The sequence below is a fragment of the Rhincodon typus genome, chromosome 14, assembly GCF_021869965.1.
Source record: "Rhincodon typus isolate 14 chromosome 14, sRhiTyp1.1, whole genome shotgun sequence".
NCBI lineage: Eukaryota > Metazoa > Chordata > Chondrichthyes > Orectolobiformes > Rhincodontidae > Rhincodon > Rhincodon typus.
In genome coordinates, this window is record NC_063345.1 from 66874973 (window position 1) to 66902562 (window position 27590).

The 27590-nt window shown below is 42.0% G+C and overlaps 1 protein-coding gene across 2 annotated transcripts; it reads right to left on the minus strand.

The window, feature by feature from the left end:
- Positions 1 to 11637: 11637 nt before the first annotated feature.
- LOC109920131 (interferon-inducible GTPase 5-like) lies at positions 11638 to 27281 on the minus strand. Of its 2 annotated transcripts, none has more exons than XM_020520154.2 (3): positions 26395 to 27281; positions 21567 to 21710; positions 11638 to 15912 (listed from the first exon to the last, which is right to left on the minus strand). In XM_020520154.2, the coding sequence occupies exons 2-3, from the start codon at positions 21584 to 21586 to the stop codon at positions 14649 to 14651; spliced, it is 1284 nt and encodes a 427-aa protein (XP_020375743.1). In that variant the 5' UTR covers positions 21587 to 21710; positions 26395 to 27281; the 3' UTR covers positions 11638 to 14648. The 2 variants fall into 2 exon arrangements, with proteins under 2 accessions (XP_020375743.1, XP_048461090.1); XM_048605133.1 differs by lacking the exon at positions 26395 to 27281 and adding an exon at positions 25784 to 25882.
- Between the last annotated feature and the right edge of the window lie 309 nt (positions 27282 to 27590).

Genomic DNA, 27590 nt, shown 5'->3' on the forward strand with positions numbered 1-27590 from the left:
TATGAGGAAAGGCTGAGGGACTTGAGGCTGTTTTCGTTAGAGAGAAGGAGGTTAAGAAGTGACTTAATAGAGACATACAAGATGATCAGAGGATTAGATAGGGTGGACAGTGGGAGCCATTTTCCTCGGATGGTGATGGCTAGCACGAGGGGACATAGCTTTATATTGAAGGGTGATAGATATAGGACAGATGTCAAGGTAGGTTCTTTACTCAGAGAGTAGTAAGGGCGTGGAATGCCCTGCCTGCAAAAGTAGTAGACTAGCCAACTTTAAGGGCATTTAAATGGTCATTGGATAAACATATGGATGATAATGGAATAGTGTAAGTTAGATAGGCTTCAGATTGCTTTCACAGGTCGGCGCAACACCGAGGGCCGAAGGGCCTGTACTGCGCTGTAATGTTCTATGTTCTATGTTCTAAACATACAAACAAATCAACAGGACACCCATGGGATCACCTATCTCCAGACTCATAGCAGAGGCAGTGATGCAAAGACTAAAAAGGGCGGACCCTCCACTAATCTCACCAAAACTATGGATACGCTACGTGGACGATACTTTTGTCATCATTAAACGGAACAAACTGGAGGAGAAACATAAACTTATAAACAACACTCTCACTGGAATAAAATCCACCAGAGAGGAGGAGAAGAACAAACAGCTCCCATTCTGGATGTCTTGGTAGAGCGCAAGACAAATGGGGAACTCCAAACGAAAGTAAACAGAAAAGCCACACACACAGAGCAGGTACTGAACTTCAACAGTAACCATCCCAACACATACAAACAAAGCTGTGTGCAAACACTATTTAAATGGGCAACAACACACTGCAGCAACACAGAACTACGCCAAGAGGAAGAAGAATACCTCTTCCAGGTTTTCAAGGATAATGGATATCCAAAAAACTGGGTCAGAAGATGCCTACACAAACAACATCAGGAAGATACTACACGCTCCAACACACTCATCACACTACCCTACATCAGGAACACATCAGAACTAACCACACGACGCCTATGACCACTGGACATCAGAGTGGCACACAAGCCCAAATCAACCCTACGACAACTGCTCACCCGAACTAAAGACCCAGTCCCAGCCATGGAGAGGACCAATGTCATCTATAAGATCCCCTGCAGAGACTGTGAGAAACACTACATTGGACAAACAGGAAGGAAACTAACAACAAGGGGACATGAACACCACTGGTTACAAAAAGACACGACCAATACTCACTCATCTCAATCCACATGGATAAGGAGAACGACCAATTCAACTGGGACAACACCAAAATCCTGGGACAAGCTCAGCAGAGACAGGCACAGGAATTCCTAAAACCCTGGTACTCCACGAAGAAAGCCATCAATAAACACATAGAACTCGACCCCATATACCCTCCACTATGAAGGAAAACCAGAAGTGAGGCAATCCAGCTCAACGGACTCCAGAGTTTAAAAACCATGTGGGAAAATGCACCGCTGCTTCATTGGAGGCTGCACTGATGATGTTACCCAGCAGGGAAATGAAACGTCTGCGGAACAACAAACCAGCTCGGCAAACCAACCAACCTCAACGCCCACAACCTGAGCTACAAATCTATTCCAAAACCTTACAGGATAAATAATTTCCTCTGAAATAATGGTAAGGCCAGAAACCATTACAACATTTGGGAAGTATTTAGATGAACACTTGAAATGTCATAGCCTACAAGGCGATGGACTAAGTGCTTGGAAAGGGTTTAAAATACATATGTGCTTCTTGACCAGCATGGAATCAGTGGGCCAAAGGACCCTCTTTCCTTGCTGTAATACTCTGTGTCTGTATGAAACTTTGACTCTATTTTCGGTGTTTTGTAAAATGGTCCAAGATATTCAGTTCTTATTATTGCTGGTAAGGAGTGGATTTTTAAACTAAAATAAAAACCATTGTATGATTCCCCTTTATCAATTCTGTCTGTATCATCTGAACAAGACTCTGAAAGCTTTACCGAACACGATTTTCCATTCACAAATCCATGCTGAATTTGCCTGACAACAATATCCATTTATTACATCTTTATGACAGGTTCTAGCATTTAATTTCAATGTTTTAAATTTTAATTTTAATCTTTTGATTTTAATTTTCCAAACATTGACAGGGACTACCATAATAAAAGGTTTGATGGCGAACAATTTAGAGTCATAGAGATGTACAGCACAGAAACAGAAACTTCAGTCCAACTCGTCCATGCTGACCAGATATCCCAAGTTACTCTAATTCCATTTGCCAGCATTTAGCCCATATCCCTCTAAACTCTTTCTATTCATGCACCTGTCCAGATGCCTTTTAAATGTTGTAATTTTACCAGCCTCCACCGCTTTTTCTGGCAGTTCATTCCATACATTAAAAGGTTATCCCTGAGGTTCCTTTTAAATCTTTCCCCTCTCACCTTAAAGCTATGCCCTCTAGTTTTGGACTCCCCCACCCCAGGGAAAAAGACCTTGGCTATTCACCATATCTATACCCCTCATGATTTTATAAACCTCTCTAAGGCCACCCCTCAGCCTCTGATGTTCCGGGGAAAATAGCCTCAGACTATTAAGCCTCTCCCTATAGCTCGGAAAAAACCTTTCGCTGAATCCTTTCAAGTTTAACACCATCTTTCCTATAGCAGGGAGACCAGATTTGCACACAGTATTCCAAAAGTGGCCTAACCAATGTCCTGTAGAGCTGTAACATGACCTCCCAACTCCTTTACTCAATGCACGAAGCTAAATAAATCGGAGGACTCTAAAGTTTCTATCTATGAGGGGATTTTTTCTTAGAGTTCCAGAGGTAGGGAATTGCTCATTGGAATTTTCAATTTCCCTGAGAATCCTCGGAGTCAGTAGCACCGCATTTTCTGCAGTTTCCTGATACACAATTCCAATCTGTGCAGCTTCAATAGCTATGTGGCCAAGGGGAATTTCTGAGCGGCAGGAAACCCCTTCCCTTTAAACTGCCAGAGCAGCTATGGAATTTCCCTCCTCTCCAGAGTTTGAGCCAGTAATTCTGATACACCCTGAATACTTAATTTATCTACACTCATGAGAAGTTCACAGTGGGGTCACATTGGGTAACCCTGGGACAATTCCAGTTTTGCTCCAACCCTGAGGAAAATCTAGAATGTGGCTTCAGTCAAAGGGAAATTATTTTGCTGTTGTTTGAATGTGATTTATTGACATTATTATTAAGGCATTGTTTGATCGGCTGTGTTTGGTACTGACTGCTTAAAAACCTCAAAGGGCAGCAGGACAAGAAAAAACTCCACAGGCATTCCCAGAATGGGCATCATCGGGGTTGAGGTCAGGGACTGGTGGTCTCACCAACTTGTCCAGTTCAATGTCCTCCCCACCACCAAATGTGCCGCAAGGAAACAGCATAAAATCCAGCTTAGTGACTGCATTTAAATATGAAAGAACACGAGTAACTATTTGAAAATCCATTGAAAATATGTGTCTGTGAAATTAATAGGCAGAGGTCCACAATGGAAGTGCTACATATTTCTGCAACAATATCAAACAGTCATATAAATGCAGCTCACCACCACAACTGGGGAGAGACAACAAACTAGATCTGCCTGTAATGATCACATTCACTGAGAGAATTTGTAAAAATATATCATTTAAGGAAATTTATGGCTTTGAATAGTTAAACAAATAGTGAAGGAGAAATAAACATGAGGAGATTTGCCCTTAATCTTGCTGAATTTGGGGCATTTCCAGTAAATTTACTCTCTCAGTATCGGTGGTAATTATCACTTTCCAGTAAGTGATCTGCACATCCTGCTTTTGATAAACACCACTTCCTATTTGGATAAACAGCATTCCCTCTTCTGATAAACTCGAGTTTTTTCCTGCATCTTGTTCTTATAAAAGGTTTGTTTTTACTCAGCCACCTTTAGAACGTAGAATAAAACGCCATACTTTTAGAAATGAATGTTCTGAATGCAGCAAGAACTTGAAGCAAAAATGATGAAGGTAATTCAGGAAATTTTGAAAAAGAGGCCAGTGATACACTCATGGATGAAGGGCACATGAAATGCCTGTCAATTAAATTTTGAAGATTCTTCATTGGCTTTAATTGGGGTTTCTTGCACAGTGAAAGAAATCACCATCTGGCTCGCTGTCCTCCGGACATAAAATACTGTTCAGACATGACACTGAGAAGTAGACTGAGATCATCTAGTGCCAGGACCAGATCCCTCCCCACCGCAGCTGGCATCCACTTCCCAGTAGTAATCTCTGCCTGCTCATCGAGACCCCACATCTGCTGTAAAGTGACCCTGTCCAAGTCACTTTCTCAGCCACTTCCCCTGTTCAATTATTCCAGCATGGACTATGGTCATCAGCGACATTGTAGCTCCCATCTTACCCAACACAGGTGGATGGGAGACCATAGGCTTCACTCCCCTTTCTCAGCTATGACTGAATGGGAGGACCATGTCTATGAGTAAGAGAGGTATTTTCTCTTCTGAATTTTTTAATTGGCAGGACTAGGCAGGTGACAGGTCTTCCTATATGTTTCAAAATAAAATGTTTATCATTCAAAGCCTGAATACACACAACACACACACACACACACACAGTACACCCACAATGACACACAACTCCACCCACACAAATAAGCACACACTCAGGATAAGATTGTAAAAGTAGCAGGTATTTAAATTCTTATGATTTGAAGATTTCTTTCAGACAATTTTCCCTGGGGTGAAGAATTGAAACAGTATTGTGAATTCTTGTCCGCTGAGGGAAAACGAGTCATTTAGGAGAATGGATTCCCTCGAGTTTTACATTCTCAGAAGGGATTTCTATTATAGTCAAGGTGTTATCGCAGATCCCGATACAATTCCTCAATTGAGAGTTCAAGCCCAGCTCACATCCCTGGCTAAATGCTGCTGGGGGAGGTCCTTAGGTTGGGTCTTTGGCCTTCGTTGAGAAAGATGTTTCTGCCTGTCTGACCAGATCATGTCTTATTCAGACCCTGATCACAAACCTGAACCAGAGCTTTCAGTCCCCAAATAGCTAGAGACCAACTGTACTCCAGTAGAAACACATAGGAACACCTTGGAATCCTTGTGAATTTATTTTAGAATAAATATGTAATTAAATATGTAATTGCCATTAACCTGTGGCCAGAATTCTATGAAATGTCTCCAACCCTGACTTGGAGTCAGAGACTTCCAAAGCTCCCAACTTACTTACCTGTGAAGACTGGGTTTGATAGCCAACTTTCTCCTGGGAAACTATAAAACTAACCTCAACCACTCCCCAATCCATTAACACCCTGACTCCTTCCATGTTCTTCCAACTCCCTCTCCTGGCCCTTCAACCTCCCCAGTCATCCAAAGCCTTTCCTTAACCTCAACCTCCCTCTAACCCTTTTCCCATTGGTCCTATAAACCCCCGTCAGTGCTTCCAACTGTCCTCATGCCCTTAATCCTTTCACTCAACACAACTCTCACATACCCTAAGCCCTCTGAGTCCCTTGACCCTTTGAATTTCCTGACCCTCTGATTCACCAGATCTCCTATTCCCCGAACCTTTAACTCACCCCTGTCCTACTGACCTCCCACATCGATACTCGGAACTGGCCTGACAGCTACATGCCCCCTCAAAATCTGACTTCCCCCAACTCCCCTCCAAACAGTTGACACCCCCAACAAGCCCCCAGCTCCAACCTAATCTGACTCTGACCTCATCACATATCATCTTACACACCCTTCCACTCTCCTACACTACTCTCTTAGAGTCAGAGAGTCATATAGCACGTGAATAGACCCTTCAGCCCAACTCGCCCAGACAGGTTTCCTAAACTGAACTAATACCATTTGTTTGCATTTGGCCCATATTCCTTTAAACCTTTCTTATCCATGTACTGTCCAAGTATCTCTTAAATGTTGTAATTGTTCCTGCCTCTACCACTTCCTCTGGCAGCTCATTCCATATATGCACCATATATGTGGGAAAAATTGCCTCTCAGCTCCCATTCCAATGTTTCCTCTCTCACCTGAAACCTACGTCCTCTAGTTTGGACTCCCCTACCCTGGGGAAAAAACCTTTCTTATTCACCTTATCGATGCCCCTCATGATTTTATAAACCTCTAAAATATTATTCCTCAGCCTCTTACATTCCAGGGGTAAAGGTCCCAGTCTATCCAGGCTCTCCTTAGAATTCAAACCCTCCAGTCCCAGTAACATCCCTGTAAATAATGTTTTCACCCTTTCCAGTATATTAACATCCTCCCTATAGCAGTGCAACCAGAATTGTATGCAGTACTCCAAATGTTGCCTGACCAATGTCTTGTATAGCTGTAACAGGATGTCTCAAATCCCATACTCAATGCTCTGACCAATGAAGGCAGTTGAGCCAAATGCCTCATCCATTATCCTGTCCACTTGTGATGCCACTTCCAAGGAAGTATGTACCTGCACCCTTAGGTCTTTCTGTTTGACAACACTAACTATGGTCCTGCTGTTGTTTGTCTTACCAAAATGCAACACCTTGTATTTATCTGAAGTAGGGTAATACGGTAGCTCAGTGGTTAACACTGCTAACAGAGAACACCAGGCACCCTGGTTTGATACCACTCTTAAATTCAATCTACCATTCCTTGGCCTACTGGCCCAGTTAACCAAGATCCCATTGAATTCTTAGACAACCTTCTTCACTGTTCACTATACCACCAATTTTGGTGTCATCTGACAACTTACTAAACATGCCTCCTATATTCTCAAACAAATCGTTTATATAAATAACGAACAACAGTGGTCCCAGCACCAATCCTTGTGGCACACTGCTGGTCACAGGCCTCCATTCTGAACAACAAACCTCTATCACCACCCTCTGTCTCTGACTGCTAAGCCAATGTTGCATCCAATTGGCTACCCCTCACTGGATCCCATGTGTTCTAACCTTACGAACCAGTCTACCATGTGGAAACTTGTCAAAGGCCTTGCTAAAGTCTACGTAGACAACATCTACCACTCTGCCTTCAACTATCCTCTTGGCCACTTCCTCAAAAAACTCAATCAAGTTAGTGAGACATAATTTCCCAATCATCCCTATTCAGTACTTGCCTTCCCAAATGCATGTAGATCCTATGTCTCGGAATCCCCTCCAACAACTTACTCACCAATGACATTAGGTTTGCTGGTCTGTAATTCTCTGGCTTTTCCTTGCAGCCTTTCTTAAATAATGGCACAGCATTAGCCATCCTTCAGTATTACGCCACCTCATCCCTGGCTATTGATGACACAAATATCTCTGCTAGCGACCTCATCATTTCTTCTCTAGCTTCCCACGATTTTCTGGGCATACACTTGGGCAGCTCTTGGGGATTTATCTATGTTTATGCATTTTAAGAACTTCAGCACCCTTTCTTTTGTAATGTTGACATTTTCAAGACTTCACTATTTATTTCGCAGAGTTCACTGGCTTCCATTGTCTTTCTCCACAGTAAATACTGACATGAAATATTCATTTAGGATCTCACCCATCTCCTGTGCTTCTGCCCATAGATCTTTGATCTTACCTCACTGACCCATGGAGAGATATATCATTATCTGAACGTTTAACACATGCTTGGACAGAAATGTGAAACTCTGTCAATCACAAAAAATTTAAGATCAGAGAGGCAACCTGATGGTACTTGCCTATCCACACGGTTTTGAACACTAGTCTCTGTCATGTGACCAGAGCATCTCTTCACTCACCCCCAGACCATCTTGATGGAAGTCAGCTTTTCACTCCCATTATTTTTGGATTACCAATTTTCAGTCTCAGAGACTGCAACAGTATTTTGTACTCAGTTTGTAATATTTATTTAGAGAAATGCAGCCATTATCACAGCAAGGGTCATTTTTATTTTAATTTCACATTACAGGAACTGTCTATTTCATGTTTGTCCTTTATAAGTTCAGATTGTGCAAGCATAACATAACTCCTGACACATAAATACTCAGCACAAGCTTCAAAATGATGACGAGATATTTATTCTGACATTGTGTTATGTGTGGATTGTCCCTGCTCATGTTGGTACAGTATTGTCTCGACAGCAATGCTCATGCTGTAGAAACTGATTCATGACACCATTTCCCATGATACTTGATATACAAAGCAGTGAGATGCCATAAATTTCACCTGGGCAGATAACATTGTATTCTGATTTAGAATATGTTGTGGTATAATTATTTTGCTTGTCAGTTTCACTTGGTTAGATTACCATCAGTCTTATCAATAACAGACGAACTAAAGTTCACAAATAAATCAACAAAATTTGTAATAAGAGTGAGCTTTTGGATAGAATAAACTAGTGTTAACGAAAACTGATATGTATGGATGTATGTTAGCAAAGTTCAATTGGTCTGCTAGAATTCCAGTAAAGCAAAGGGTGAAATACTATATTTGACAGCAGTCACTGCGACAGTACTGATAATGTTACAGCATTAACATTAATCCATTGTTTAAATCAGTAATTCCGCAGCACAGGATTTGCATTGAGTGGATGTAATTCGCTCCCTCACCTCTTCCCCCTGCAGTAATTGCTTTTCTCCTGCTGTTTCTTCCTAATCATTTTCCTCTCCCTCTTCCCAGCCGCTGGAACTGACAGCATTCCGACACTGTCATGACAGGAATCAGTGATGGGGTGACTGTATTCAATGATGGAGCATCCACAAACCACCAGGGTAGAGAATTCTATCAAACAAAAAACCTTTGAGTGAAGTAATTTCTCCTCTTTTCATTCCAAAATAATTGTCACCTTATCCTAAGACTGTGATTTTAGAATTTCAGACCAGTGGAAACAATGTCTCAGCAGTTATCCTGTCAAACCCCTACACAATGTTATATGTCTCAATGAAATACTTTCTCATTTATTTGAACACCAGAAGATTTGGCTCAATTTACCCAGTCTCTCATCACAAGATAAACTCACCATCCCAGGAACCAATCCAGTGAACCTTTACTAATGCAATAATATCTCTCCTTAAATACAAAGGCCAAGCCTACACACAATGCTCCAGCTATAAGCTTACCAAAACCCTACACTATTTTAGAAAGGCTGTTATTCCTGTCCTCTAATCCACTCTCTATAAAGACTAATATGCCATTTGCCTTCCAAATTGCTTGCTGCTGCATCTATCTGCTGATATTCTGTTCTCCTTGTCTAAGCACATCCAGGTCTCTTTTAACATCAACATTTACAAGTTCCACATTCTTGCAACCAACATGAACAGTCTCCCACATATCCACACGATACTCCAACTGCCATCTTGTTGCCCACTCTATTGGCCTATCTCTCTTCACAGCCTATGTGTCCTCCTCACTGCTTACCTTTCCACCTAGCTTTATATCATCAGCAAATGTAGAAACATTAGTCTCTGTCTCTTCATCTAAATCAGGAATTTAGATTGGTGACAGCTAAGGCCCAGCATTGATCCTTGTGGGATGTCACTATTCAGTGACTATTATGTCAACTCTGTTTCCAGTCTGTTAAAAAAATCCTCTGTCCATTCTACAATATTGCCCCCAACTCAACAATTCCATATTTTGTCTTCATTTTATGTGGTACGTTACCGAATGATTTTGGAAATCCACAAATACTACATCTAGTGGTTCCTCTTTATTCAACTAAGTTATATTCTAAAAGAACTCAATGAGAAAAATTTGTTAAGCAGGATTTCCCTTTAATAAAGCCATGTTCATTTGTTCAAATCATACTGTGCTATTCTAGCCACGTTAGGACTTTGTTAATATTAGATTCCAGCTTCTCCCAATGATTGATGTTTGGTTAACTGGCCTGACGTTCACCATTTCCTCTCTCCCTTCTTTCTTGAAGAACACAATAACAATTTTCTGAAGAAGGGTCCAGGCCCGAAATGTCAGCCTTCCTGCTCCTCTGATGCTGCTTGGCCTGCTGTGTTCATCCAGCTCTACACCTTGTGATCTCAGATTCTCCAGCATCTGCAGTTCCTACTATCTCTGTTAACTTTCAATCTGTTTGGCCTGCACCTGAATCTAAGGAGTTTTGGAAGATCAAACCTTGTGTGTGCATTATTTCAAAGTTAAAACCGAACGAACTGCAGATGCTGTAAATCTGAAGATAAACAGAAATGGCTGGAAAAGCTCAGCAGGTCTGGCAACATCGTGTTAACGTTTCGTTTCCAGTGACCCTTCCTCAGAGCCTTTCAGAGAAAGGTCACCGGACCCAAAACGTTAACTCTGATTTCTCTTCACAGATGCTGCCAGACGTGCTGAGCTTTTCCAGCCATTTCTGTTTTTATTTCAAAGTTAAATTTGGTTTAGAATTGCGGGATGGTAGGTCATTTGATCTTTGGTATATGTCAGATTTTAGTCCCTTAACTTTGTCCAGTACTTTTTCTTTGTTGATATCAATTTTTTTTAATTTCCTTATTCTTGTTAGCCCCCAAGTCACTGAGAATATCTGCTGTGAAACTTCTGTCTCATACTTGTGAAGACAGATATAAATTTGTTTAATGCCCCTGTCATGTCCTCATTGCCCAGGCTTCTTTCTTTTGTCACTGCTTCCCAGGATTCAATATTTACCTTATCTACTCTCCCGTTTATATTTATCAAAGGTTTTACAATCTGTATTTAAGAATTACCGTTAGTTTATTCTCATAGTCTAGTTTATTTCCCTTCTGATTAACTTTTTACTGCTCTTTGGTGGTTCCTGAAACACTCCCAATGCTCAGACTTGTTATTGTTTATTTACAACTGAGCCCCTAAAGTGGCTACATAATGGCCATTCAAGGCCAACTGCTGTTGGAATTAGAGATAGTAGGAACTGCAGATGCTGGAGAATCTGAGATAACAAGGTGTAGACCTGGATGAACACAGCAGGCCAAGCAGCATCAGAAGTGCAGGAAGAAGGATCTAGAAGAAGGGTCTAGGCCCGAAACGTCAGCCTTCCTGCTCCTCTGATGCTGTTTGGCCTGCTGTGTTCATCCAGCTGTACACCTTGTTATCTCTGCTGTTGGAATTAATCCAGTGGGAAGCTGGCATGTTACTATGCAGCGTGCACTATAGCTGTTCCCCTGCAGACAGCTTATCATCTTAGGGAAGGATGTGCAAGGATCTCTTGATCCATGGAAATCATTGTCTGATCAAGGGATTAGAAATCTGGGCGGTGGGTGCTTGCTTGTAGCCACACAGAGCTCCAACTAACAATACCTACTCTTCCACCACCACATCACGTCCCTTTCTCCTAGTTCACTCTGCGATCCTTGGACTCTGCATGAGTGTACTTCCAGCAGCAACCATGACCACCTCCATGACATGTCAACAGAAGAGCTACTGGCCTCTGATTGGTCAGCAGCTCCCTCCAAGGGAGACTGCTGTCCCCATGCCTCTGATTTCAGGGGGAGTCCCTTGCCACTGCATAATTAGGTTGTGATTTGGCAAGCCTTCCCTGGAAGAGGCAGTGTTAGTGTCTCAGCAGCTCTCCTGTAGCAGCTGCTAAAATCCCTGGTGCCTTAAGAAGTTTCGGCTCATACTATGGAAGGAAACAAAACTTAAAAATGAGGAAGGGAAAGAAGATTTCCAAAATGATTAAAATCCTTTGAATAATAACATTGTTAATGGTTTACAAAATAATTGTCAATTGTTAATTGTAAAGACAGTATTTAATCAAAACTCTTTCAGATACAAATGTCAACACAAACTGAATTCCAATTAAATGGTAATGGCATAAAATGGTATTAAAGACAGATACAAAACAGGAGCTTGACTTAAAATAAATTTGTCTTTTTTTTAACCTGTTGAAAAAGGGCAGCTTGATTCAGAACGAAGGAATCTTGCACCTTGAGTGTATTTTGCAATCACTACTCCATCTATCTTATAGCATCTAAGCAGCTGGTAACTGCAGGGGAACTGGCAGAGGTCGCGTGAGTAATATGGTAGTGGAGCGAAGTCTGTCAGCTTTAGCACAACATTAACCCTGAAAATGCAGAAGATTCAGAAGAAGGGTCCCGGCCCAAAACGTCAACTTTTCTGCTCCTCTGATGCTGCCTGGCCTGCTGCGTTCCTCCAGCTCTACACTGTGTTATATCTAACACTCCTTACTTATGTTTTGTTAGATGGTGGATAAACACTGTGGAGACAACAGATGTGCTGATGGTCTTCAAATTTCTCGCCTCTGACCTGTCCTTGTCGCTATAATATTTTTGTGGCTGGTCCTGTTCAGTTTCTGTTCAATGGTAACACCAAGAATCTTGACAGTGGGGGATTCATTGACTGTAATATGAATTAATATCAAGGGGTGATGGTTAGATGCTTCCTTGTTGGAGATGGTCATTACCTGGCACATGTATAAGCATGAATGTTACTTGCCACTATCAGCCCAAGCCTGGCTATTGTCCAGATATTGCAGTCTATGGATACGAGCTGCCACAGCATCTGTGGAGCTGTGGTAATAAGGCTGAAATTTGTATAACCATTAAAAAACATTTCAACATCTGATGTTAGGATGAAGGAAACGTACAACTAAAGATGACTGGATCATGGACATAGCTTTAAATTGAGGGGTGATAGATATAGGATAGATGTCAGAGGTAGGTTCTTTACTCAGAGTAGTAAGCGCGTGGAATGCCCTGCCTGCAAAAGTAGTAGACTCGCCAACTTTAAGGGCATTTAAATGGTCATTGGATAACCATACGGATAATGGAATAGTTTAGGTTAGATGGGCTTCAGATTGGTTTCACAGGTCGGCGCAACATCGAGGGCCGAAGGGCCTGTGCTGCGCTGTAATGTTCTATGTACTCTAAGACACCCCTGCTGTGATGACCTGTGACTGAGATGATTGATTTCCAATAACCACAAGCAATTTTCCTTTGACCTCGGTACGACTCCAACCAGCAGTGAGTTGTCCCGCTTATTCGAACTGACTCTGAATTTGTTCAGGCACCTTAATGCCTGATCCCACCGGCGCTGCGTTCTTTTGCCATCGCCGCAAAAAAGAAGATGAAGGTGAAAGAGAAAAGAAGAAAGAAAAGGTGAAAGAAGATTGTGGCTGGGCTGGTGCTGGGCAGCAGACAAGCTTAGTGGCCCCAAATGCTGCCTACCCTGCCAGTGGCGCCATCAAGGTTTAAGGTGAGAGGGAGAAGTTTAACAAGGACCTCGTTGTAACTTTTTATGGGCCAAAAGCTGGCACATTGGTCTAGGTCAGATTGGGATGCCTGGTAGGCATAGACGAGTTGGGCCGAAGGGTCTGTTTCCATAGAAATTGCAGTCTATCGATAAATGCTGCTTTAAGACTCTAGTATCCTCTCCTTTCTACGTTTGGAAGGCTGCTCTCAACATCACGTCTGCCTATCATGTCCAGATGGTACCTCTGTATTTTGAGTAACATTCTTTGGAGCAGATAGTGGCATATTTGTGGAAATTGCTTTGAAGTTGCTTGTGGTCAGCCCCGAAGAATATTATGCTCCCAGAAGTAGGTATTGATGAAGATGTTCAAAAGCAAATAAAATGGCTAGGCACTCTTTATCCATTCAAGCATAATGGTTCAATTTGTGCTAATTTCCTGGAATCAAATGCAACCCACTGTCCTTGCTGCATTAGGATTGCACCAAATCCTGAGTCACTGGTAGTGAGATGTGGGACCTTGCTGCCAAGTGCAGTCTCTCTCACCTCACCTGTGCAGTTCAACTCTTCAGTCTATGTTCGGACCAAAGCTGTCATGAAGTCACAGGCTGAGTGGGCCTGGAAGAACCTGAACTTAGCATCAGAGAGCAGGTTAATTGTTGAGCAAGTGCTGTTTGATAGTATCTTGGCAGGTTCTGGAGCCGAAGTCTTTAGTAGTGTTGCTGGTAGATTGACAGGGCCCATAGCCTTTACTTTATCCAGTGCCTTCATCCATATTTTGATATCACATATCCAAATCTGCAGAGAACTGAATCCTTTTATGGCATTCTCTGCTTCATGCAACGACTGTTCTAATACCAGGTGAGTGGGATGTACACTGAATGTGCTGATGGGTTTAATAGCATTGGAAAATAAGCTTCCTCTTGATAAGGCTTTCTATTGGGATTGGTCTATGCTGGGTCTGTTAACCTGATCACCTATTAGGTTTAAAATATCACGTGAATGATAGCCAAAAGGTGGAAAAAGAGACCGATGTGAAAATTACTTATAATCAAAAATGAAACACATTCCCAGTGGTTGTCTTTCTGCATAACCTGTAGCAGTCCATTTCAGTAATAATGTTTTTGTTACATTTCAAAAGAGGACATGACAGAGAATGGGCTGAACATTGCAAGTGAATCCATCACTGTCATTATGGACACACAGATATTTCTAACCATAGGAATGGTGGGCTGAATGGATATATCCTGTGCTGGATAATTCCAGCAGAGGGCAACATTTTGTATTTAATGTAGGGGCAGGCTGTGTGCAGGGAACACGTGAAATTAATTAGACTCTTAAAATCCTCCTTATAATACATGTAGAAAAAGCCATCCAGAAGATATTGTTCTGTAATAACACTTCCCTGACCTGAGGGAAGAATATTTTCACAAATGAGTTCAGTAACAAAGGAATATTTTAAGAGTAGACTTTCAGCAATGCTTAGGGTTAGATCTCATTTATCCATCAACTAGAGCATTCACTCACTGTACTGATGTTTGGTTTGGATCATTTTCGGACCTAAATGCAACTGTCACCACTCTCTGTGCATTCTCTGCAAGATCATGCAGCACAGCATTCAGCAGTTTGTATGTCATAAGGAACGATGACCCTGCTCCAAAGATGGAACCAACCACTGGGATGATGTCAAGGGCGAGCTCAATTGCTGAGATGGTGACAGCAGCAACACCCCAGGCCAATCTGTTTATGACATCGGGAGTTATCTCCCCACCGACCAGGGGAGTTGTTATCACTGCTTTCAGATCCTCCACAGATTTCCCTGCCCTTTTGGCCAGTCTTTCAAGATCAGAATCATTCAGACCCAGACATCGACGGAAATGTATTATTCCGCCAATCAGTATGCTGATGTCACTAGCAAGAGAGACTCCAGGAACTGGCACTGCCCCGATTACACTAGAAAGCGTCGCCAACATCCAGACTCGTTTCTTTAGCTCTTTCCTTTTCTTCTCCACAATGTCCGAGTTTAAGTTTGGAAGGGCCAGTATGTACACACTTTTCTTTATACATGGAAGGTCACCTTCAAGAGCTTTATTTAACAGACTAAAATCATACAGATGCAGATCCAAGTTTGAAATCAGGAACACACTGGGTGTTGGGATCCCTGCCTCTTGCAGCTTGCTGACACAGTCCTTCCTGATCTTCACCAGTTCTTCCTCTTCATTAAATTGCCCCCCTCCCCTTCTCTTTGAATCAAGATCATTATCGATTTTAGATCGAACAAAATAGAAATTCTTCCCAAGCCGTTTAATCTCTTTGGCAAGTTTTGTGTCATTTTCTTTGAATCGACAGTGTGAGATGATGATGAAGAAATCATATTTTTTAAATTTCATTTCCTTCAGGTATTTATTTGCTGGGAATTTTATGGTCCCAATTCCTGGCAGATCCCAGAAACAAACATTTGGCAGGTTGGGATGTTTGTATCCGGCTGGCTCCTTTGTGGTTTCTATGTTATCAACTTCAGCTGCTCCCTCATCATTGACCTGAAGTCCTCTCATCGCATTGATGAAGGAAGATTTTCCTGCACCCGTTTCTCCTGTCACTGCAACATTAAGTTCTGTCTTGTCCAGCTCAGTTACTTTCTGCTGTAACACTGTTTTAACCATTTCCACTCCACCCGTTTCATAATCAGACTTCAGTTTCTTAAGCTCTTCCTCAGTGAAGAATGAAGAGTTTGAAGATTCCACTGTTTGATTTTCCAAACAATCTGAAGTTTCACCTTCTTGATTTCTGAAAGAAAATAAGTTTAAATAATCATTTCAGAAATCTTCAGAACCTCCTAACACACTTAATTTCTCATTGGTTGTTAAAATGCAATCACTGTTTTAAATATAGCTGATTGTGATGCCCAATTTGTACACAAGATCTTACCATGACCAAAGAGGTGAACAACACATTCCCTCTTACTGATGGACCCCTTGTGTTTAGGTTCATAGCTACCACATTTGAGGATAATCATATCCTCTCTCTCTGACTCTCTCGACAGTAGCAACCAAATGTTTACCTCCACCCCGCTAAGTTTGTCTTCACCAGTCTGTGAATCACCTTCTTTCAGTCTATCTAAGCCCTCCCAAGGGGATGGTTCTCAACTGCTGTTTGAGGCTCAAGTGTCGTGATGGATCAAGTGAACTGATGATTGGTTAAAGCCCAAACTAAGGGCCTCGGCTGTTGAAGATGCTCCTATTATGTTGAAGTATTGAAGAAGAGGGGAGTTGAATAGAGTACAGGAGCTGTATGACTGCAAATTTAATGTGTTGCACAGATAGGTTGTATTCTAGCAGAAGAAGCTGAAGAAACAGTTTAGTTCGGACATGGCAAGGCATCTCGGTTACATGGTGTGTGGGTCCTGTTGCACATGAGAAGACATGGATGCTGCCAGTGACATAGCCAATCACATGTACACGTGATGTAACCAGCCACAGAAACCTGAGCTCTGGGTTTTGCAGTTTGAGTGGCTGCTAGAGCCACTGTGATGCAGAGAACAAGGGTGGGTAGTATGTTCAGAGACGTAGTCAAACTGCAGGCTAGCACCTTGCAGACAGAAAGGAAATGGGTGAGTATCAAAAAGTCCAAGCAAACCAGGAAGAGAACCCTAAAGTTCCATTTGCTAATTGGTTTTCTACCTTGGATATTGGTGAGGGCATTGGTTACTTGGAGGAGTGCAGTCAGAGCCAGGTTCATGGCACCATGGGTGGTTCAGCTGGACAAGAGAGGACAATGATAGATGATTCACTAGTTCAGGGGGGAGGCATTTATGTGTTAGCTCCCTGGTACTAGAGTCCATTATGTCATGAGTGACTGCAAGACATTTTTCTGGGAGAAGCTGAACTGCCAGAGGTCATTGCACATGTGATTTTGGTAGGAAAAATGATGAGGTCCTAAAAACAGATTTCATGAGCTAGAAAGGAGATTGAAAAGCAGGAGCCCTAAAGCAGTAAACTTAAGGATTACTCCCAGTCTCATGTAATAGTGAGCATAGAATTAGAAAAATTGAACTTATGGCTGGAGAATCTGGTGGAGGAGGGAGGGCATGGAAAAGATTAGCATCTTTGCAGAGAGATTCACTAGTGCTGCTGCTGGGGGTTTAAGGTGGATGGGCAGGGAAATGGGAAGCTGAGAAGGAGCTGAGATTTGAGACAAACAAAGCTGGTCGAAAAGTTGAAAAGTGGAAGGCAAAAATAGAAGACAGGTAGTAATGGCACGTACCAAATAGGATCAGAATAAAGGGTAATAATTTTTAAAATGTCGGAGTTAAAGGTACTGCATCTGAATTCATGCTGTACAGCATTCACCAAAAGATAAATAATTTGAATGCACAATTTGAAGTAATTGGTATGATTCAATTGCTATTTCAGAGATATGGCTCCACGGTGATTGAAATCAGGAAGTAAATATCCAAGGATATCAGGCATTTAGGAAGGATACGCAAAATGGAGGTGGCAGAAACTTCTGGGAAGAGATGAAATCAGTACGTTAGAAAGAGAGGATCTTAGATCAAAGGAACAGTATGCAAAATCAGATTGAATGGAGTTATGAAACAGCAAAGGGTCACAAACATTGGAGGGAGTTGTTTATTGGCCATGATAAGACATAAGATGGTAACATATAGGAGCAGAATTAGGCCATTTGGCACATCAGGTCTGCTGCAACATTCAATTATGGATGATACATTTCTCAACCCTGTTCTCCTGCCTATTCTCTGCAACCCATAACCCCCTTACAAATCAAAAACCTATCACTGTCCTAAATACACTCAATGGCTTGGCCACCACAACCTTCTTTAGCCATGAGTTCCACAGATTTCCGACCCTCTGGCTGAAGAAATTCCTCCTCATTTGGTTCTAAAGGGACGTCCCTTCATTCTAAGACTGTGCCCCTGGGTCCTTGTCTCTCCCATGAGTGAAAACATCTTCTCCACGTCCTCTCTATTCAAGCCTCTCAGTGTTCTGTAAGATTCAATGAGATTCCCCCTTCATCATTTTAAACCCCATTGAGTATAGATCCAGAATCCTCAATCATTTCTCATATGACAAGCCCTCCATCCACAGGATCATTCTTGTGAACCTCCACTCGACCCTCTCCAAGGCCAACACATCCTTCCTTAGATACGGGGTCCAAAACTGCTCACAATATTCCAAATGTGGTGCGACCAGAACTTTAGACAGCATCACGAGTATACCTCTGCTTTAGACCTCAAGAAATGATTGTTAATGTTGCATTTGCCCTCTTAACTGCCAACTGAACCTGCATTTTAACCTTACCATTTTAACCTGAAAAAGGACTCCTAAGACCGTTCATGCATCAGATTTCTGAAGCCTTTCCCCATTTGGAAATTAGTTCACGCATCTATTCTTCCTACTAAAGACCATAACCTAACTTTCCCACATTATATTTAATCTGTAACTCTCTAAAGCCTCTCCAAGTCCTTCTGTAGCCTCCCTACCTCCTCATCACTACCTGTCTCTCCACCTTTGTGTCATCTGCAAACTTAGCAACTAATGTTCTTTTGTTCAGATCATGAATGTATCAGTAAATAGTTGTGGTCTCACCACTGACCCCTGGGGAACTCCACTAGTCACCGGCTGCCATCCTGAAAAAGACACTTTTATCTCCACTCTCTTCCTTCTGCCAGTCAGCCAACCCTCTATTAATGCCAGTACCTTGCCCCCAACACCATCGGCTTTTATCTTACTTAGCAGCCTCCTGTGCGGCACCTTGTAGAACGCCTTCTGGGACTCCAAGTAGATCATGTCCACTGGCTCTTCTTTAACTAACATTTTCATTACCTCTTCAAAGAATTCTAACATACCTGTCAGGTATGACCTCTCCTTGATGAAGCTGTGCTGATTCAGCCCTATTTTACCACGCACTTCCAAGTAATCTGAAATCTTATCCTTAATAATGGACTCTAAATTCTTACCAACGACCGAGGTCAGGCTAACCAGCCTATAGTTTCCTCCCTCCCTTCACAAACAGGGGTGTTACATTTAGCCATTTTCCAGTCTTCTTGGACCTTCTCTGACTCCAGTCATTCCTGAAACATCACTACCAATGCCTCTACTATCTGCTCAGCTAATTCCTTCAGAACCCTGGGGTGTAATTCATTGATTTGGGTAATTTATCCACCTTCAGATCTTTCATCTTCCCCAGCACCTTCTCCTTAGTGATGGCTACTACACTCAGCTCTGCCCCCTGACTGTCTTCAAATTCTGGTATGCTATTGGTATCTTCCACCATGAAGACTGATGTAAAGCACCTACTCAGTTCCTCCAGCTTTTCTTTGTTTCCCTTGATGACTTGTCCAGCCTCATTCCCCTGCAGTCCAATGTAAATTGTTGCTTCTCTCTTATCTTTCATGTGTCTTAAAAAAAAACTCTTGCAACCTTCTTTTACATTATGAGCTACTTTACCCTCATATTTGATCTTCTCCGCGCCTTATTGCTTTTTTAGTTGTCCTCTGTTCATTTTTAAAAGCTTTCGAATCCTCTGGTTTCCTGCTCATTTTTTCCACACTAAATGCTTTCTCTTTGCTTTTATGCTGTCCTATCTTCCCTTGTCAGCAATGGTTGCCTTGTCCACCCCTTGGGATGAATTTCTGCTGTGCCTCCCAAATGACCGCCAGAAACTCCTGCTATTGCTGCTCCAATGTCTATCCTGCTTGATTCCCCTTCTATTCAACTCTGGTCAGTTCCTCCATTGTGTCTTTGTAGTTATCTTTACTCAATTGTAATACCATTACATCTGATTCCAGCTTCTCCTCCCAACTGCAGGGTAAATTCTATCATATTATGCTCCCTGCTCCTGAGAGGTTCCTTCACCCTAAACTCCCTAATCAAGTCTGCCTCATTACACATCACCAAATCCAGAATTGCCTGTTCCCTGGCGGACTATACCACAAGTTGCTCCATAAAAATCTTGTAGACATTGCAGAAATTCCTTTTCTTAGGATCCGCTACCAAACTGATTTTCCTGGTCCAGCTGCACGTTGAAGTCCCACATGTTTCTTGTAATAGTGCCTTTCTTATGTGTCTTTTCCATCTCCTAATTTATTTTCTGCGTCACATCCTGACTACTGCTAAGGAGCCCGCACATAACTACTTCATGATCCTTTTTCCTTTTCAGTTCTTCAACTCTACTCACCTGGCTGGTGGTAGAATTTGAATTCTATAATAATCTGGAAAGAAGAGTCTAATGATGATCACGAAACATTGTCGCTTATCTGGAAAAACCCATATTTTTCACTAATATCCTTTAGGGAAGGAAATCTGCCATTCTTACTTGGTCTGGCCTACATGTGGTTGACTCTTAGTTAATTAATTAATTAAGTTTCCATAAAAGGTAATAGGAAAGACAGTATGGAAAAAGCCAGAAATCTAACTTCAGACAGACAAGCAGACAACTATGAGAAGCGGGGGGTCAACCCAGGATGGAGAGTGTTGTACTTAAATGTGTGCAATAGGCAAAAGAAAGTAAATGACCTTTTTGGAAATTCAGATACACTATATCTTCTACTTCCTGTTTATCTATTCAGCTGGATGCCTCCTGAAAGAATTTTAATAAAAATGTGTCAGGCATGATCTCCCCTTTAGAAAGCATTGCTGACTTTGCTTGATTAATTAGACAACTTTTTCCTGGTAAAATGGAATATAAATGTGAATAAGTATGAAGTTCTCTACTTTGGAAGGTAAAAACAGAAAGGCACAGTATTTTTTAAAATGCTGACAGGTTGGGACATGTGGCTGCCTGAAAGTAACCTGGGTGTCCCTGTTCATGGGTCACTAAAAGTTAGCATGCAGCAGCAACAATCAATTAGGAAGGCAAAACTGTGGGCCTTCATTGCTTAGGGATTTGAGACCAGGAGTAAAGATGCAGTTCTATAGAGCTTTGTTGAGATCTCAATTGATACATTGTCTACAGTTTTATTCCTCTTTAAAAGGAGGAATATAGTTTCATAGAGGGACTGCAATGAAGTTTTACCAGATTAATCCTGCAACGGCAGGATTGTCTTATGAGGAGCAATTGAAGAAACTCTGCTTTGTACCTGATAAAATTCTCACCATGCATGACAGAATTGATGTTTCCCCTGGCTCTTGAGTCTAAAACTAGGGACATAACCTCCAGATAAGAGGGAGGCCATTTCAGGAAAGGAGAAACTCATTCACTTAGATGGTGTTGAATTGTTGAAATTTGCTGTCCCAGAGGGGTGTGGAATCTCAATATTCATGACAGATATCATTTAAGTTCTGGAGAACAATGACATGGAGATCATGCAGATCAGTTATGATCTAATTTACTGCTAGAACAGGCTTCATGGGTTGAAGGTTTCCTCCTGTTTCTATCTTCCTTTGAGCCTATGACAGATTGTAAGGAGTTTCTTGACCAACCTGGAGCTGGCTCCTCCCATCCTCCTTCCTCTGTCTCTCACTGCTTTCCCCGTCTAATCGCCCAGTGATTCCAGAGAGCGGCCAGAGGCTCGTAGCTCCTCCCCTGATTTCAGTTCTTTGTCTTCAGTTGTGTTTGGTTTTCTCCTGTCAGAGGAAAGTAGAGCATGTGAGTAGAGCACTTTATTCACCATCCGATAAAGTACAACACTGGTGCGAGGATTCATCCTGCATACATCCCACAGTGTTTTATTTCTTCACCCAGTCAGAGATTGAGGGATGGAGTGAGATATGAAGACACTTGTGTTTCCTCCTCAATATTTTAAGGAAATTCCTCTTGATGGGGAATGCCACAGAGAGGGCAGGCTGAGTGGAAATACATAAAAATGTGGGTGCAGGTTTTGCTGTATAAATAAAGTTGTCTGAATGACCCTCATTTTGATTAATGTGCAAATTGGCTGGCATCAGTGGTTAGCACTGCCGCCTCACAGCGCTCGGGACCCGGGTTTGATTCCACCCTTGGAGGACTGTCTGTGCGGAGTTTGCACATTCTCCCCGTGTCTGCGTGGGTTTTCTCCGGGTGTTCCGGTTTCCTCCCACAGTCCAAAGATGTGCGGGTTAGGTGGATTGGCCACACTAAATTGACCATAGTGTACATGGGTGTGTAAATTAGATGGATTAACCACAGGAAATCCAGCATTACAGGATAGGGTAGGGGGGTGAGTTTGGATGGGATGCTCTTCAGAGGGGCAATGTGGTCTTGTTGAGCTGATTGGCCTGTTTCCACACTGTAGGAATTCTACGGTTCCATGCACACACACAAGTTCCCCATGATTTGTACCATTCCACTTCACCATGATTTTCATAATGTTGTAACATTTATACATGAACTGGCCATGAATCAAATTATTACTATAAATCAGGAAATGGCTGATTTGTTACATATCCACTTGTCTTTATAATGGAGACTAAATTCCCCAAGGAAGGCTGAAAATTAAAGGCAGAGCAAGGGAAAATCTTTAGCTAAGTTCAAAATGGTAAAGGCAAAATAATGACTCTAAAAGTAGACAGAGTTCTAGCAATCCTTTAAGGGAAGGTGGTGGGGTTAAGATATGATAACAATGCTTCAGAGGCATTTAGATAGACACAAACAGGCAGGGAAAGAGGGGTATGGGCCTTGAGCAGGCAGATGGGATTAGTTTAGAACGGCATCATGGTGCAAATATGGTGGGCCGAAAGGCCTTTTCCTGCGTTGTACTGTTCTGTGTTCTAACACCTAGGCTTCCCCCGACCCCCAAATTATTAAAAGTATGAGACTTCAGCAAACTGAGAGTTGTGCAGAGAAAACCTCCATCTAAAACCTGTGACCAAGGAGAATACAAGTTAGTGCCAACTTAACACACTTAAGCATTAATATTTACATATCACATATCTTTTGCAATGGCAATTGTATTGTTCTTTGCATTTATCTATGCTCTGCCAGTACTGCTAACATTGGTACTGTGTTTGTATCTAATGTTGAGGGAATGTGTTCTTTTTATGTAGGGGTTTCGTTGTGATACAATTAAAAGTGCAACTAGTGGCAATTTTAAACAGAATAATGGAATGCATGATCAGGTGACTGAATTTCGAAACTGTGGATACAAAGGACTGGGAATGGTGTTAGCTCTGACTCAGTTGATTTCACACTTGTTTCTGATTCATAAGGCTCTGCATTCAATTCCATCTTTAGTACCTGTGCACAAAAAAAAAACTATGCTCTACAGATGCTGCCAAATCTGCAGAATTTCTTCAGCACTTTTTGTTTTTGGGTTAGTTGGCAGTGTTACACTATCCCCAGGCACTATTTCAAGCAAGACCCAGGGACTTGTCCACAGTACACTAACCAATATTTATCAGCCAGATTTTTGGGTCACATAACTAAGTTGCTGGCTCTTTGTTATTAAACCGGTCTTCTTGACTTGGGATCAAGTCACTGTATGGTCAGGGAAGACCCAGAATGTTGACTGTGTAAATGTCAGAGAAGATAAGTGGAAATTAGTGAATATAGTGTATTTACATTTTCAAGAGACATTTAAGAATACATTTGTAAGAAAAGACTTGCATTTATGTTTACCATCAGGTAACTAAAAGTGCTTTTCAACCAAAGATGTTTAAATTGTAAAAACTGTTTCAAAGTTAGAGGCACAGCAACCAATTTTTACTCAGCAAACTCCCACAAACAAATGTGACAATGCCCAGATAATCTGCTTTTGTGACACTGGGTAATAAATGAAAAACCAAGAGGCTATGTTAAATTTATAGAAGTTCGGCCAGAAAACACCGAGTAGGTTTGATCTCCATATTATAAGAAGTGTAGAGAGGCACTGGAGAATGGATTGTTTAGTAGTTCCTCAGGTCTGGAACTGATAGGTGTGGATGTTATACTATAACTGTACAAAGCTCCAATTAACTTCATCCACTACTTCCTTCTTTTTACAACCAATTTGGACTCAATTAATTTACCACAAGTCTTCATTCATCCTCTTTATTTCCATCTTTAAACCTCACATGTTAAGGATTACTCTATGCTGTTATTCACCAAGGTTGGGAGCAGCTGCTATCAACATACAATTTCAGATATGCTGTCGATGAAAAAAAATGTTTAATAGCTAAACACACATGAGCAAGTGTAGCTAGTGGGACACACTGAGAAATGCCTCACTCCAGCAAAATCTGGCCCATGCTGTTCTACTTGCCTTATTTGAATTCTTTCTTGGCCTCCTGTTTTGAAATTTTTACTGCTGTACAGGAGCTTTTTCAGAGGCAAGGGCTCATCCATTGACAGGACCATGATTTATAACATAGAACATAGAACAGTACAGCATAGTAGAGGCCCTTTGGCCCACGATGTTGTGCCGAACTTTTACCCTAATCCTAAGGTCTATCTCACTTCCACCCCTACCTTATACTATCATCCATATGCCTATCTAATAGCTGCTTAAATGCCCCTAATGAGGCTGACTCCACTACCCTCTCCGGCAATGCACTCCATGCCCCTACCACTCTCTGAGTAAAGAACCTACCTCTGACGTCTCCCCGATATCTACCTCCATTCACTTTAAAACTATGCCCCCTCATAATAGCTACCTCCACCCTAGGAAAAAGTCTCTGGCTGTCCACTCTATCTAAACCTCTGATCATTTTGTACACCTCTATCAAGTCACCTCTCATCCTTTGTCGTTCTAAAGAGAAAAGCCCTAGCTCTCTCAACCTTTCCTCACAAGACCTTCCCTCCATTCCAGGCAACATTGCAGGCAACAACCTCCTCTGCATCTTTTCCAACGCTTCCACATCTTTCCTGTAAACGAGGCAACCAGAACTGGATACAATACCCAAGATGTGGCCGAACCAGGCTTTTGTATAGCTGGAGCATAACTTCACAGCTCTTGAACTCAATCCCTCTATTAATGAAAGCTAACACAGCATATGCCTTCTTAACCTGGGTGGCAGCTTTTAGGGAATTGTGAACATGAACCCCAAGATCCCTCTGCTCCTCTACACTGCCAAGAATCTTTCCGTTAACCCTGTGTTCTGCTTTTGAGTTTGTCCTTCCAAAATAAATCACCTCACACTTTTCAGGGTTAAACTCCACCTGCCACTTCTCAGCCCAGCTCTGCATCCTATCAATGTCCCTTTGTAACCTAGAACAGCCCTCCGCACTGTCCACAACGTGACCCACCTTCGTATCGTCAAGTGACTTCTGATCTCCATCACAAAGTTTTGCCTCCTTTGCTGTAATTCTACCAAGTAAACCTCTGGTAAGGAATAAGAATTCTTTGTGCCATGAAGAATCAGCAGGAAGTGCAGTGTCGCAGCCAATTTGAAGGTTTTTTTTATTCGTTCGTGGGGTATGAGTGTGACTGGTTGACCAGCATTTATTGCCCATCTCTACCTGCACTTGAGAAGGTGGTAATGAGTTACCTTCCTGAACTGCTGCAGTCCTCTTGCTGTAGGTAGACCCACAGTGCCCTTAGGGAGGGAATTCCAGCAACAGTGCAGGAAAGGTAATATATTGCCATGTCAGCATGGTGTGTGGCTTGAACAGGAACTTGCAGGGGATGGTGTTCCCATGCAGCTGCTGCCCTTGTCCTTCTATATGGGAGTTGTTGGGGGTTTTGAAGGTGCTGTTGGAAGTTTCAGCCAAATGCAGCCTTAATGTCAAGGGCTGTTACTCTCACCTCCCGTCTGGAATTCAGCTCTTTTTGTCCACCTTTGAACACGGTTCAAGGAGGCAGCTCAGCACTACCTTCTCAAAGGCAACTCGGCCTGTGCACATCCTGAACGATTTAAAAAAAAACATACATAATGACATTTTAAACCATTGAAAGTATTCTTTAATCTAACGAGATATGATGCGCCCTCAGCATTCTCGCCGTAATATTAAAGAGTTTAAATTAATTTTATGCGTTTGTTTTTAAACTCTACAGATAAGGAGAAACAAACTGAGGTGATTCGTCCATATTACAAAAGACTCGGAATCAGTTTCTCAATGTTAACTTTCTGCTGCGTACAATCTCCACATCCTGACACTTGAATAGAACCCACACCCTTCCTGCAATTTGCTCTGCTAACAGTTTCATTTATACTTAGCCCACTGCAGAATTCTGAATATAAAACCTTTAGGAACTCTCTTGTTTTAAGCTGACCCAGAGTTTGACGAGTAAAGCAGATTGACAGACCGAAACGCTCCATACTCTGTCAAATTGAGCTGTAATCCTGTTTAAATTTAAATGCGATTCTCTCCGAATGGGACAACTGCACTGTTTTGTTCTTATTTCCTCGTCCTTACCTGCACTGGTTCTGTGAAGGGGGCGAATTTCTCAGTGTAGTTCACACCTGAATGCACATTCACTGGTTCCTGCAGTCTCGGAGTTGCACCAACTCTTGTGAGTAAATATAGAAACTCAACACATTTAATAAAAGCTTTTCAAAGTCATTGCGTACGGGTAGCAATCTGACCAATGACAATCAAATACAATGAAGGATCACTTGTTACTGGGGCGATTTTGCTTTTACAGCTTCCGCAAAAATAAGAAGCCCAACAAAAAGCTTCTTTTACTTCTGACAACGAGTTGGAAAATTGTAGCTGCTTGAATTTCCGATGCTGTTATTGGGCGAGACAGTTAGAGATGAATGGGTTAAACCAATTCCAAATTGACGAAATTATCTTGCCTTTTGTCTCAATGTAGTTTCACTTTCCGGGAATTCAGTTATTTAGTATTATCTGTACATCACTAAGTTTAACAACACGTCAGCGGTTTCGAATGAAACGTTGCCAACAAACAAAGGTCAAATACGATTTTGTGCCAGACAACACGTAACCAGTTAAAGAACAAACTGCCACACAAAACAAATCCCTCGGCCTTTCTGATCTTAAAAAAAAAACATTTTTAAGCAATCCGTGCGGACATATTATGACATATCTCCGCAGAAGCTGGGACTTGAACATACACTTTCTCGCCCACAGGACATTACCACTGTAGTCCAAATCTCCCTTTGTACTGATTAAATATTTACCCATTGCAACATCTAAACTTTAGCAGAGCCTGCTCTGTCTTCCAACAAGAAACAAACATATTGCAGAGTGAGACAACAAGGTGCAGAGCTGGATGAACACAACAGGCCAAGCAACATCATAGGAACAGGAAGGCTGACGTTTTGGGCCTGGACCCAAAGGACGATCCGTTCTCTTGCCGGGAGGGCACTGGTCAATCAGATTGGTCGTTTACATCATTGTTTTTGTTGAATTCCATTGGCTAACTGGACACGGTGGATTTCGAGACACCACCCCTATGTCACCAGCAACCAGGACAGTATGACAACTCAGTACCTAACCTGCCAAGGTCTCAATCCCACTGCCTTGCTGCCCCATTCTGTTTTGCTGCATGAATCACAGGTCAGTCTGCAATATGAGATAACAAGGTGTAGAGCTGGATGAACACAGTAGGCCAAGCAGCATCAGAGGAGCAGGAAGGCTGACGTTTC